At 42.1% G+C, this 13,269-nt stretch overlaps 1 protein-coding gene across 2 annotated transcripts in view; it reads left to right on the top strand.

Moving 5' to 3' along the window:
* The window catches only part of ccbe1 (collagen and calcium binding EGF domains 1), a 286,760-nt gene extending 274,559 nt beyond the window's left edge, over positions 1-12,201 (top strand). For both annotated transcript variants that reach the window (XM_060829209.1, XM_060829199.1), the window contains exons 8-11: positions 584-723; positions 2,786-2,821; positions 6,591-6,626; positions 10,545-12,201. In XM_060829209.1, the coding sequence (XP_060685192.1) occupies positions 584-723; positions 2,786-2,821; positions 6,591-6,626; positions 10,545-10,712 (380 nt within the window). In that variant the 3' untranslated portion in view covers positions 10,713-12,201. The remainder of the gene's footprint in view (positions 1-583; positions 724-2,785; positions 2,822-6,590; positions 6,627-10,544) is intronic.
* The last annotated feature ends 1,068 nt before the right edge of the window (positions 12,202-13,269 follow it).

The raw sequence follows: 13,269 nt of genomic DNA, 5'->3' as shown, positions 1-13,269 counted from the left end.
AGGGCTCAACATAGAGTTCAACAACTTCAGAGTTCGAACATGGCCCTCCATTTTGATTATATGCCTTTCCCCTCCCCTTTCCCATGTCTTGCTTCCATTTATTTGCTCTCAGCAAAGCCAACCAACTTTAAACTATTCACACCAACCATTCAGCAGCTATTTTTCCTCTGTATTTCTCCGTTACTATTATTAGGACTCCCCTTATTTGTTTGTGGTTGATATGGTCACCATCTATTACACTTGCTTCTCTTACCGTTTTGTTAACATGAAAAAGAACATCATATTCCAGGCATTTTCAGATCTGATGTATTACATCAAACTTCTTTGTTTTCTCTCTCCAGCAATCCTTCCAGAACTTATTGAATTTGTGCAAAATGTTCTGTTTTTATTTAAGATCTCCAGCAATTTCACTTTTTTGTGCATAAGAAAACCCATGAAAAAATAAAAATTAGCATCTTACTGTGCTATTTTATTGCCTTTAATAGAACTCCTTAACCTATATTGCAAGATCCTTTAACAGAAGTTTTGAACGTTATTTCAAAGTCACGCCACATGAAAATGTTTTTATTTGATGTTATTACAGGCCTGCCAGGTCCTAAAGGAAGCCCAGGTCCAAAAGGACAAGCAGGATCCCCAGGGCCACCAGGACCCAGAGGAATGATGGGACCAATTGGCCCTTCACCTGACATATCTCACATTAAACAGGGAAAAAGAGGAGCAGTGGTCAGTACCTCTTTTCTGAAATGTAAAGCTTTCCTGCAAGACAAATGCTGCACATAATTACTTGACAAGCCAAACCCAAAGTTTGTCAAATAATTTTGTAGTATATTTCATTTTCTATGGGAATGGACAGATCAATTAGAAATTAGCAACAGTAGTTCATTAACAAGCAGAGATTCTGAGTGCAAATAGCGTCATGGTAAATTGTGTGCAGAGCCCCTGATCAAATTTGGAACTGACAGTAAAACATGGTATAATGCAAAAAAGTTGCACATAGCCATTGACCCCATCTCATTGTGAGATAATCAGTTTATTTTTAGTTCAGTGTTCAGTCACTCCATAGACTGGTTACATCCATCCATTTTCCAAACACGTTCATGCTTTAATGGATTATGATGAACACAGGAGGCTGTGGAATGACTTAACTGAGGTGTCCAAATATTGAGGGGCCGAGATTAAGTCGACCAGTAAGACCTGTTCCTCTTTCAGAAAGGTCAGATGTCAGGGCGCATAGATTTAAGGTGATTGGTTAAAAAGATTAGAGGGAACATGGGGAAGAACTTTTTTATCCAGGGCATGCTGGAAATCACTGCCGGGTTCAGTGGTCGAGGCTGAAGCCCTCAACTCATTTAAAAGGCACCAGGATCTGTACCTAAAATGCTATAGCTACAGGCCAAGTGCTGGAAAGTGGGATCAGAATGGGCAGTTTTTGTTCCTCGCTGAAAATGTGTTGCTGGAAAAGCACAGCAGGTCAGGCAGCATCCAAAGAGCAGGAGAATCGACGTTTCGGGCACGAGCCCTTCTTCAGAAAAAATTCCAGAAGAAGGGCTCATGCACAAAATGTTGATTCTCCTGCTGTTTGGATGCTGCCTGACCTGCTGCGCTTTTCCAGCATCACATTTTCAGTTCTGATCTCCAGCATCTGCAGTCCTCACTTTCTCCTCGAAGTTTTTGTTCCTTCTCAGCCACACAGACATGATGGGCTAAGTGGCCTCTTTCTGTGGCGTAGTGCTTCTAGGATTCCATGGTGGTGCAGCGAATAGTTGCAAATACTCGTGGAGGTCAGGGCATCCAGAAATGTGTGATACAATCTACAACACAGAAAACAAAATTGGCAATAAGAGCTTCCAAAACGATGGAAGCAGACCATTGGGTCCACACCAATCTCCAAAGAGCCTCCCTTCCCTACACCATAACCTTGCAATTTCCATAGCTAATCCATCAAACACACACATCCCTAGACACTATCAGCAATTTAGCATAGCCTATCTACCTAACCAGCACATCTTCAGATTGTGGGAGGAAACCAGAGGAAACACACACAGACCTTCACCCAGGGCTGGAATTGAACCCATGTCCTGGGGTGGCAAGGAGGCAATGCTAACCACTGTGCCACCCATGTAAGTCTCCTCCTGTCTGTACTGACTTCTTCACTAGGACCAATGGAACTTAAGGCAAAACAAATAATCCTAACTAAAAGAATGTGTTGGTGTTGAATGAAGACAACAGCATGCTTCAGAGACAAGTAGCCTTTGGAGAGCTTCTTTAGTTTTCAGTTTGTCATTTGTCAAATTACATAGCAGGATAAATCAGCCCTTCCAAGAAAGTAAAAGGAGGGAAAGCTGGTAAAAATCGTGCTGGGAATTTTTATAACTGGGCATTTTGTTAAACTCTGGAAGTAAAAGAGATCTCAAAGTTATTTGTTTCTTAAGCATGTTGGGGATTGTGGATTTGCATTTTGTTGGTGGGAGGAGAAAGTGAAAACTGCAGATGCTGAAGATCAGAGTCGAATAGTGTGGTGCTGAAAAAGCACAGCAATTTAGGCAGCATCAGACGAGCAGGAGAGCCGATGTTTAGGTCATAACCCCTTCAGCAGGAATGTGGCAGTGCCCATTCCTGATGAAGGGATTATGCCCAAAATGTCGACTCTCCTGTTCCGTGGATATTACCTAAACTGCTGTGCTTTTTCAGCACCACATTTTTCAATTCTGTTGGTACTGTATAATTCAATAGTGCTATTACTTTGATGATCAAGAGATTATATCAAATCTTGCATTTACTTTAGGGTCCGCCAGGAGCTTCTGGAAGAGATGGAGCCAAGGTAGGCGTGGCATGCAGTATCATCAAAGGGCATTGTATCTATACTAAAATGACTTTAGACATTTTGTTTTGTCAGCATGACCACAGCTTTCACAATTGGAAAAGAGCAGACACTGATTAAAGTTTAATGACCATGCCATTTCCTATATTACAATGGTCACTAAACATCAGAAAGTAATGAACAGGTTACAAATTGCTTTAGGAACGTCCTAAAGACTCGATATAAAAGCAAGTCCTTTCTTCCTTATTTTATGGTATCACACTGCACTGCCAGAGAAGTACATGCTAAAATATACAGGAGTCTGCATTGGTGCCCAATTTTATAAAGCTGCCAGTCCCATGTCAAAGTCACTGAAAAAGAGCCTTTTAAATGACCTATTGCGGTGGCAACTATGGATTCACCGATCGTGCTAAAGTAAAGCGAGGAATTGCAGAAGCTGGAAATCTGAAACAAAGAATCAGTGCTGGAGAAACTCTACAGCTCTTAAATGAAACTTTGTGAGGATGCTTTTTTGGCATTTACACAAACTCTTAAATAAGGTAACATTAAAAGTTTGTCTTCCGATCATTTTTCCTTCTTTTGGCAATTGCTGTCCAATTTAATTTGTGTCCTTCCCATAGGATTCCTGCTGGACTTATGGAAGGAGAGTGTCAAGAAAGCTGTGGATTTATGTCCTGTTATGTTGCCTCACATCTCTCAGAGAAATCTCCAAATATTTCACATTCTATTACACACTTTGAAAATGATATGAAACAGATGTGTGGCTTTACTTTCAGGCATGAGTACTAAAATAAAATGCATATGAATTGGAAGGGATATTGCTATTTATAGAATTGCCCAACCACACTGGACTGGATTTTAGATGATAACATGGCCTTTACCCTTGGCTAAAACGTCAGGGAAAAAACACACCAATGGCGTAACATGCCTCACCACAAAACAACTTGATGTTGGGGACAGTGTTAATTGGCTGGAACCAAGGGACAGCACTACCATCACCTAATCTTGGGGCAAAGGCCCAGCCTCAGTGAACTGCCACTCACTCAGATACCAGCAGTTCTGCTGGACCTTCAGTGCTAGCTGGGACTGCTAGCCATTGCTGGGACTGTAGGCAGTCCCAACAATCTGACAAGCCAAGTATCAAAGGATAAGGTGAGAAGGCAGAAACAGAGTAGTGAGTTGGATGATCAGTCACAATCGTATTGAATGGTGGAGCAGGCTCAAATGTCTGAATGGCCCACTCTGGCTCCTATTTTCTATGTGTCTATGTTTCTAATTTCAGAGTTAGGATTTCAGTGAAAGAGGTGGGGAACTGGGTTCAAGATGCCAGGGAAGGTGATATAGGGAGGGAATGGCTTTGAGCATGGCACTGTTGATGGACCCAGGAGATCCACAAAACAGCCACCAGTGACCCTCCCCTCCCCACTTCCCCACATTCCAAGCCGCCCACCCCAACTGCACCCAATATCAATTGGTACATTGACTGTTGCTGAATGTCCTGCATGGTTTGGGCCCCATTCTGTTGTGATTAAAATACTGGCAGGGGCTGGGGACAGCATGAGACTATTAGCTGGCTACTGAAAGTCCTCAATTGGACCAAATTCAGGCCGGCAACAGGATGCATTCTCTACACTCCATAAGGTATTAGACAGGTCAAGGCGTGTGGGTAGGCAGCAGAAAAGGTTTTTTTGATTAGATTCCCTACAGTGTGAAAACAGGTCCTTCGGCCCAACAAGTCCACACCAACCCTCCGAAGTCAAACATACCCAGTCCCATTTCCCTCTGACTAATGCACCTATTCACCTGACCTGTGCATCTTTGGACTGTGGGAGGAAAGCAGAGCACCCAGAGGAAACTCGCGCAGACGCGGGGAGAATGTGTAAACTCCACACAGACAGTCACCCAAGCCTGGAATCAAACCTGGTACCCTGATACTGTGAGGCAGCAGTGCTAACCACTGAGCCACCATGCCAGCCAAAGTTACCAACTTTCAACCCCAATGACAGGGAATCATAAAATCCAGTCAATCCTCTCACCAACATTGGCTGGTAAATTTGTATAAATGAGTAGAGGGAATCAGAAAACTGCAAAACTGTTGTTAAAAGTCTGTCCTTGATGGCTTAATACCCGTGATAGGTGAAAGTGAGGACTGTAGATGCTGGAGATTAGAGTCAAGATTAGAGTGGTGCTGGAAAAGCACAGTAGGTCAGGCAGCATCCAAGGAGCAGGAAAATCAATGTTTCGGGCAGGAGCCCTTCGTCAGGATTGAGACTGGAAGCCTCGGGGATGGAGAGATACATGGCATGGAATAGATGGGACATACCAGATGACTCCAAACTTTAATCTTCAGCCTGTACATCTCAGTTAAGGTAGGCAGCCTGACCTGAGAGGGTGAGTCAAATTAGTAAAATGTAAAGTATTGCAGGTACCAGAGATTTAAAATAAAATTGGAAATGATAGAAACAATACACCATTGTGCTTGCATGGTGGAGGTAAGAGGTACATTTGTGGACCATTTTTGAAGAAATCACATTGTGTTTCAATAGTTTCTACTGAAAAACATACATGCATGCAGATATCAGGAGGAGAAAAAGTTATTTCAATCTCCTTGATGGTCAAACAGACTATTTACATGATGCCCGTGTTGAACTGGGAAGGACAAAGTTAAAAGTTACATAACACCTTCCAAATAAACCTGTTGGACTATAACCTGATGTTGTGTGATTTTTAACTTTAAGACTATTTGTAGGCAGAGGGTGCTGGAAGGCGACCTTAGTGAAGAGAGGCACACGAGTATCGCTAGGAAACTTAGAAATGTTGAAGAGGTCGAGGTCCTGCCGAATTTAACAGCAGGAACTCGTTACAGTCCGATTGCTCCTATTTCCTGCCCATCAGCCGACCAGATTGAGAGACTGGCTGGCTGCCGTGTTCGGAAAGCCAGCAGGGAGAAGCCTGAAGTTAGGAAGGTGGGGGTGGTTTGTCAGACCTAATCGAGTAAAAAAGAGGTCTGCAGATGCTGGAGATCACAGCTGCAAATGTGTTGCTGGTCAAAGCACAGCAGGTTAGGCAGCATCTCAGGAATAGAGAATTCGACGTTTCGAGCATAAGCCCTTCCTGATGAAGGGCTTATGCTCGAAACGTCGAATTCTCTATTCCTGAGATGCTGCCTAACCTGCTGTGCTTTGACCAGCAACACATTTGCAGCTGTCAGACCTAATCAGCAAGGGAATGATCAGAGCAGAAGATTTGCGTGAAGGGCCGGCTAAAGCTCTCCTGTTCCTCTTGGCCCACAAGCCGCACTGCAGAAACAATTACTGGCAGCTCCCACTTCCCTCTAGCTGCTGGGTGTCCCGAGTGCAGAGAAATCGAACCCATTGTTGCTAAATTCAAATAGCTTTCAGCATCTGTGGAATGGTATGTCATTTCAATGTCGTCGCTGCAGATTAACTTCGGCGGAGCATGTTATACGTATGACCTCAAATTTGTCGCAATTTAAAGCCAGAAGTAGCGATATTTACATTGAACCTTGAGTTTCACAACCGGCTGTTCTCCACTCCTAAACCTGATATGGTGGAAGGCTGTGTCACAGGTTGGGATGATCGAGGCGAGCTGCTGACACTCCTACCTGTGGAAAATTAAGGGAGAAAAGTTGAAGAGGTCTCAATTTTGATGTTCTGCAACCTGTACTTTCTACTTAAAAAAATGTCAAAAATGTTATAGATGATGGAAAACCAAAGGCAATACTAATCATTACTCTGTCCCATAACAGGGTGAGAGAGGTGCTCCAGGACCACGAGGATCACCTGTAAGTAAAACCTGTTACATTGGTCTGTGCAGTTAGAAAACATATAAAAGGAAAGGGCAGGCCAAATTTTAAGTTTCTCATAAATTTGGATAATATTTTGATACATACAATTATAAAAGAATGTTAGCTGGAGGAACTGTTTAATGTTTCCTTCTGCCCAGAGGGTGAGCAGAGGAGATTGAACTTCAAACATGTAGCCCCGATTATGACAGGATCCTTTGCAGAACCCTTTGTTACCTAAAGCATCAGACCCCTGATGTTGCCCATCGTGTGCTTATATTCAAAACAAATTAAATATTTGATTCCTTTACTAGCAGCAGCACCAAAGTGTTTGTTGGTTTTAAATCTGCTTTATATGAAAATTGATGGGCTAAAATGTATAGGGGCCTGAAGGGCATGAGCTGTGGTGAGAAATCTCATCTTCAAGCAAGTTAGACAAAGGGGAGCCAGTGGATGTGATCTATTTGGATTGCCAGAAGGTCTTAGACAAGGTACCACACAGGAGGCTGCTAAATAAGTTAAATCCCATGATGTTAGAAACAAGGTACTTGCATAGATTGAGGAAGGGCTGACTGACAGAAGGCAGAGAGTAGAGATAAAGTGGTCATTTTCAGATGGCAGCCAGTGACTAGCAGAGTTCCTTAGGGGTCAGTGTTGGGATCACAACTGTCAATTTATGCATTAACGACTTGGACAAAGGAACTGAGGGCATTGTTGCTAAGTTTGCAGATATTACGAAGATAGATGGAGAGACAGGTTGTGTTGAAGACATGGGAAAGCTGCAGAAGAAGACAGGTTAGAAGAATGGGCAAAGAAATGGCAGAGGTAATACAATGTAGAAAAATATGAGGTTGTGCACTTTGGTAGGAAGAATTGAGGTGTAGATTATTTTCTAAATGGAGAAAGGCTTCAGAAATCTGAAGCCCGAATGAACTTTGGAGTCCTAGTTCAGGTTTCCTTCAAGGTTAACATGCAGGTTCAGTTGGCAGCGAGGAAGGCAAACGTATTGATAGCATTCATTTCAAAAGGGCAAGGATACAAGAGCAGCCTTTTACTGTTGAGGCTGCATAAGGCTCTGGTCAGACCTAATTTGGAATATTGTGAGCAGTTTTGGATCCTGTATCTAAAGAAGAATGTATTGGTGAAGGAAGGAGTTCAGAGGAGATTTACAAGCGTGATCCTGTGGAATGAAGGGCTTTTCATATAAGGAGTGGTTGAAGATCTCTGGTCTGCATTGATGGACTTCAGAAACGGTGGCACGGTGGCACAGTAGTTAGCACTGCTGCCTCACAGCGCCAGGGACCTGGGTTCAATTCCTGCCTCAGGCGACTGACTGTGTGGAGTTTGCACGTTCTCCCCGTGTCTGCATGGGTTTCCTCCGGGTGCTCCGGTTTCCTCCCACAGTCCAAAGATGTGCGGGTCAGGTGAATTGGCCATGCTAAATTGCCCGTAGTGTTAGGTAAGGGGTATATGTAGGGGTAGGGATATGGGTGGGTTGCGCTTCGGCGGGTCGGTGTGGACTTGTTGGGCCGAAGGGCCTGTTTCCACACTGTAAGTAATCTAATCTAATCTAATGAAAGGGATTCTCATGGAAACTTACCAAATACTGAGAGACCTGGACACAATTGGTGTGGAGAAGCTATTTCTATTAATAGGAGAGACTAGGACCTGAGGGCACAGCCTCAGAGTGAAGGAATTACCCGTTAGAACTGAGATGAGGAAGAATTTTTTTTCAGCCAGAGGTTGATGTATCTGTGGAAATCGTTGTCACAGAAGGCTGTGAAGGTCAAGTCTTTGAGAGTATTTGAGACAGCACCAGGTAAGTTCTTGATGAGTAAGGACATCAAGGGTTACAGGGAGAAGGCAGGAGAATGGGGTTGAGAAACACATCAGCCATGATTAAATGGTGGAGAAGGGATGATGACGGAATGGTTTAATGCTGCTCCTATATCTTATGATCTTGTTGAATCACACAAAAAAACTTTCCTAATGTCGGGAGTGACCCAGTGCATGTTTGAACAAGGTTTTGGGTGTCAAAGTGAGATTCTCGCTAGGAGGTACTGAGTTGTCTGTTAAGGGGAATTAGTGCTTGTGAACTGAAATTATTAACTGCAAATTTCAACTCATTAATATAAAACATTCTGTTCTACCATTCACTGTGAGCAAACTAGGTGGTGCAAAATCTTGATGCGGATGTGAGAGCAGGTGCCTGGTGACTTCAGCCCACTGCTTTCTTCAATGGACTTGCATATGATGGACACCAGTCATCTTTATTGGGTCTGGCTCTACTCATGCCAATCAATGGGCATTGGCACTTGATATATGCCAGTCTGTAAGAAGCTTCATGGTACATCTTCGATCCACATCTCGATTTCAGTGTGCAATAGCAACTCTCATCACTACAACAAGAATGCTTTGCACTCAGAGATACACCCATAGATTGGACAAGGCAGCATCTCAGCTCTGTTAGCTCACTCACCTTGAGCCTATTTGGGTGCTCACAGCACCACAGCTTTACCTTTTTCTGCCTTGTCCTCTGACACTAGCCTCAGAGTATTCTGTTTGGGCACACTGTTTAGTCCAGACGCAAAGGCAGGGAGCTTGTCAGTGGGCCTCAGTTAAGTCAAGGGAGTTAGCTTTCATTCAGGGAGTCTGGCAAAGTAAATCAATGGCAGCCTCAGATCCGAGTTCAGGAGCTTGGACATGGTCAGTTAGCAGCTTGGACAGTCAAAGTCAGGAACCATCTTGACTTTTTCTGCCCTACTGTGGGCTGTTTTCTTCTGGAAGAGAGAAGGTGGTGTTAAGGAAGATAAAATTCAACACAACTGTTGTTTTTGGTACAGATGGGGACGCATCCTGAGAGAGCGAGTAGGCAAAGCAGAGGGCGTGCAGCACGAGCATGTCCGGGGTTGGGGTGGGTGACAGTGAGGAAAGATGATGCAGTCAATCATGAGAGTGCTAGAGCATGATCCTGAGTGGAGGTGATACAGTAGCAGACATCGCCATGAGCATTAGGTGTCAGAGAGAATATAGTGACACTCACATTGGCAGAGCTTCTACACTACTGGGCATTCCTCCAGACAGCTGAGGCAGCACTGACCTGGTTGGCAACCTCAGACCAGGCTGGGATGGTCTGGTATTGTGGCCTCCTCTACTGGTCTTGGGGAATGAGGTTGTTCCAACTGAGCATCACCCCATCAGCCAGGTATCAATTCTCCTTTCCCTGTCTTGCTGGGGACATGTGTCTGGAAGTTTTCAGGCCTTAGACTCACAATGCCTATCCAGGTGGACAGCAATCTTTTGCAGATGATGCTGGAACCAGGGATGCCAGCATATTCGGGATATCCTGGCAGTAACAAGTTGCTCTGAGCTGTAAAGTGGGGCAAGACTAAGAAAAGAGGGGTGCTATTAGGCTGAAATGATAGTTAATGAGGAGGGTATGGTAAAATGTGCCAGGGAAACTTGCTAGGCCTTATGAAGAGAAACCATTCATGAAACTCAATGAAACTAACAGCCAAAAAAATGTAAACCTCAGCCCATTCTGTTTCTCCTGTACATTGATTGAACTCAGTGCAATACTGGGAAAATCAGCAAATGCTTGATTTTTAAAAAAAAAAATCATCATCAGGATATGGGTGTTACTAGCAAAGTCAGCATGTACTAAAAATCCTGAGTTGTCCTTTCATTCCATAATAATGAGCCAAGTTTTAAGTAATGAAAAAGTACAAAAACTCAAAAATGTTGCAGGTTGAATGTCCTTTTCTCATTCATAATGCTTTCTTTTGTACTTATAAATAGTAAACTAAACTGTTGTAATGACAATTTCACAAGTTTTTTCTTGCAAAAGTTCAGACTCACTGAAATTAAAACAACAATTAGATTGAACTTCAGGACTAATTTTGGAACTGTTAATTACAGGGTCCGCCAGGCTCCTTTGACTTTTTGCTTCTGATGTTGGCAGACATTAGAAATGACATTGCAGAGCTCCAGCTGAAAGTTTTTAGCCGTGGAAATCGGGTCACTGGGGAAGAGCACCAGAGCCATGAAATTCCTGACTGGGGATCTGGAGAAGACTACAGACATTAAGACCCATCGCAGAAACCTGCGTAGCGAACATCACCATGGAAGTGAAATGGCTTTCAAAACTGCACTGCAACTTTTTTTATTGGGACTAGCTTAAAGAGCTTGAACCAGCGAGGATGTAATAAATTTTGCACTGCTGTTGTACAATTTTATTCCATTATACGTATCAAAAAACCTTTATCAAATGTAACAATTAAAATAAGTATTAGAGTGTTCAGATAAATCAATAATGTACCAGTTCAGAATGGCAAGTTTTGAACAAATGACTTTTCACACGGAGGTTGCATTTGCTGGGGATCGCATGTGTGGGAAATGAATTGTGCACATTCCTCTGTAACATGAGCGATTAGCATCTTGGTTCTGTAACAAACAGAACCCAAATGCATAACATAACAGACATACAGGATGAAGGAAATACTTTTGGTTTTACTCAAGTCATACACACATAAGAATTACTTCATTTTTAAACCTTAAATTTCAGATTACAAGACACTACAAGATAGGTTGACATGAAAGATATAGTTCTGTCTATATATTTAATTTTCCTACAATGGTAATCTGACTGTCTTTCAATCCAGTAATCTCATGCCTCTTAATTGAGTTCAATTTCTTGATCTCATTTTCTTTTCATTCCCAAATCATGGACATTGCTGACAAAGACATCATTTATTGCCCTTATTTCCCTTGAGAAGGTGGTAGTGAACTGCCTTATTGAGCCATTGTATTCCATGTGGCATAGTTCTACCCACAATGCTGTTGGGGAGAGTTCAAGTAAGGAGACCCAGTAACACTGAAGGAATGTCGACATATCTCTAAATCTGAATGATTTACTGATTGGTAACATCGAAAATAGGAGTAGACCATTTGATGTTTTGAGCCTGCTCCACCATTCAATATCATCATAATTGATCATTCAATTCGATATCCTGCTCACTCTCTGTATGTTGAAAGTATCTTGCAGGTGGTGATGCCATTAAGGGCCACCAACATCAGTTGATTACCATTAGTTGAGTAAAGAAATAGTTTTTGATGTCTGTTTTATACATTATCTTCACAACTTTAAACCTGCATCTTCTTGTCTTGCTGCCCTAATGTACCCTGTCCTGCTACCTAAGTGTAACAAAAATATTACTCAACTTTTGTTTTCTATTTGTATGTATTTCTGCATATTTCTTCAATTTCTACATTACCTACAATAATTTTCAAGGCTAAAGAGCTAGTTATTGAAGAGCTAAAATTTGTTCTTCTGTCATAGAGAAACAGCTTTATTTCTTTACACCACTTTTAAGATCTGGAAACCCTTCTTGTGTCTCCAAGATCAGAACCATGTGCAGTATCTCAGCCTGACCGGAGTATTGAACAATTTCAGCATTACCTCTGAAGTCTGAAGTGGCAAATATCCAGCATCTGGTGGCTTTGTTATATAATAGTCTTCGATATTGCTGAAGTGGAAAGCCAATCAATTATCAGACAATTTTACTCCAACATTAAAACATTGTATGTATTTGTATTGAACCTTATTTCTTATTAATCAGCCCAAACCTATCGGGGCCACTTTGTAAACATTTAGCTGTCTTCTCTAAATGTCTAATTTAATGTAATTTGCGAAATGAACTGTGTTACATTAAGATGGAAAGTCCAGACTATTCATGCAAATCAGAAACAGGACAGGTGCTAGTACATTAGTGGTGGCACAATGTTAAATTCTTTCTGCCATCTTGATCAAGCCTCCCTTACAATGACAGTCCACTTCCTTTAGTCATTTATTGGTCAATCAACTTAGCATTGGGAGTCAATAATATTAGTTTTTAATGAGATCTCTCATAAAGCACCTCATCCACGGTTTTTAGGAAGTGTGCATACAATATACTGCATGAACTCCCTTTGTTATGGGATAGATTGTCCTCTGAGGCATCTGTAAAATTAATTTGGCAGGGTCTCACCTATATCCTTAGCAACTGTATTTCAATTTTTTCAAACATTCCATTTATGATTATTAATTTTATTACTTGTGGTCAGTTTAATGTGTCTGTAGTTAACAGATATGATTGTTGCATGTGGAAGTTATTTCTGTCCCATTCCCAGTCTGTTTGAATCATCTATAGTTATTGATTTCCTAAACATGACCTTCATTACACCACAGCTCTCCACACTATTTTAAGCTGCTGATGATTAGTCCAGAAAATGTGAGTTCAGTTCCCTTCGTGACAGCTTAATGATCTGAATACAGTTTCAAAGTTCTGCAAATTCAAAACTGATATTATTAGAAATCAATTGCCTATGGCTCAAAACCTACAATTTCTTTCTTAGCCAATCTGTAACTCCAGTTCCTTACCTATGTGAGTAACTGCCATCCAAACTGGGCTAATAAAACATTCAGATTAGGGAAATGAGAGTGGGATTGAATGTTGATCTTTCCAGTGATACACATAGCCCAAGAAAGCATAAAAATGAGTCCCTGAGACTATACTGAGCATTTAGTGTCGAAGTCCCAAAGCGCAGAACATTGGCTTTGATTAACTGTCCTTGCCAAACTTCCCAGCAGTTCAGTTCTCAGCGG

This window comes from Hemiscyllium ocellatum, chromosome 1 (assembly GCF_020745735.1).
Source record: "Hemiscyllium ocellatum isolate sHemOce1 chromosome 1, sHemOce1.pat.X.cur, whole genome shotgun sequence".
NCBI classification, from domain to species: Eukaryota; Metazoa; Chordata; class Chondrichthyes; order Orectolobiformes; family Hemiscylliidae; genus Hemiscyllium; species Hemiscyllium ocellatum.
Note: the sequence above shows the minus strand (reverse complement) of the source record. Positions and strands in the feature narration are given on the sequence as shown.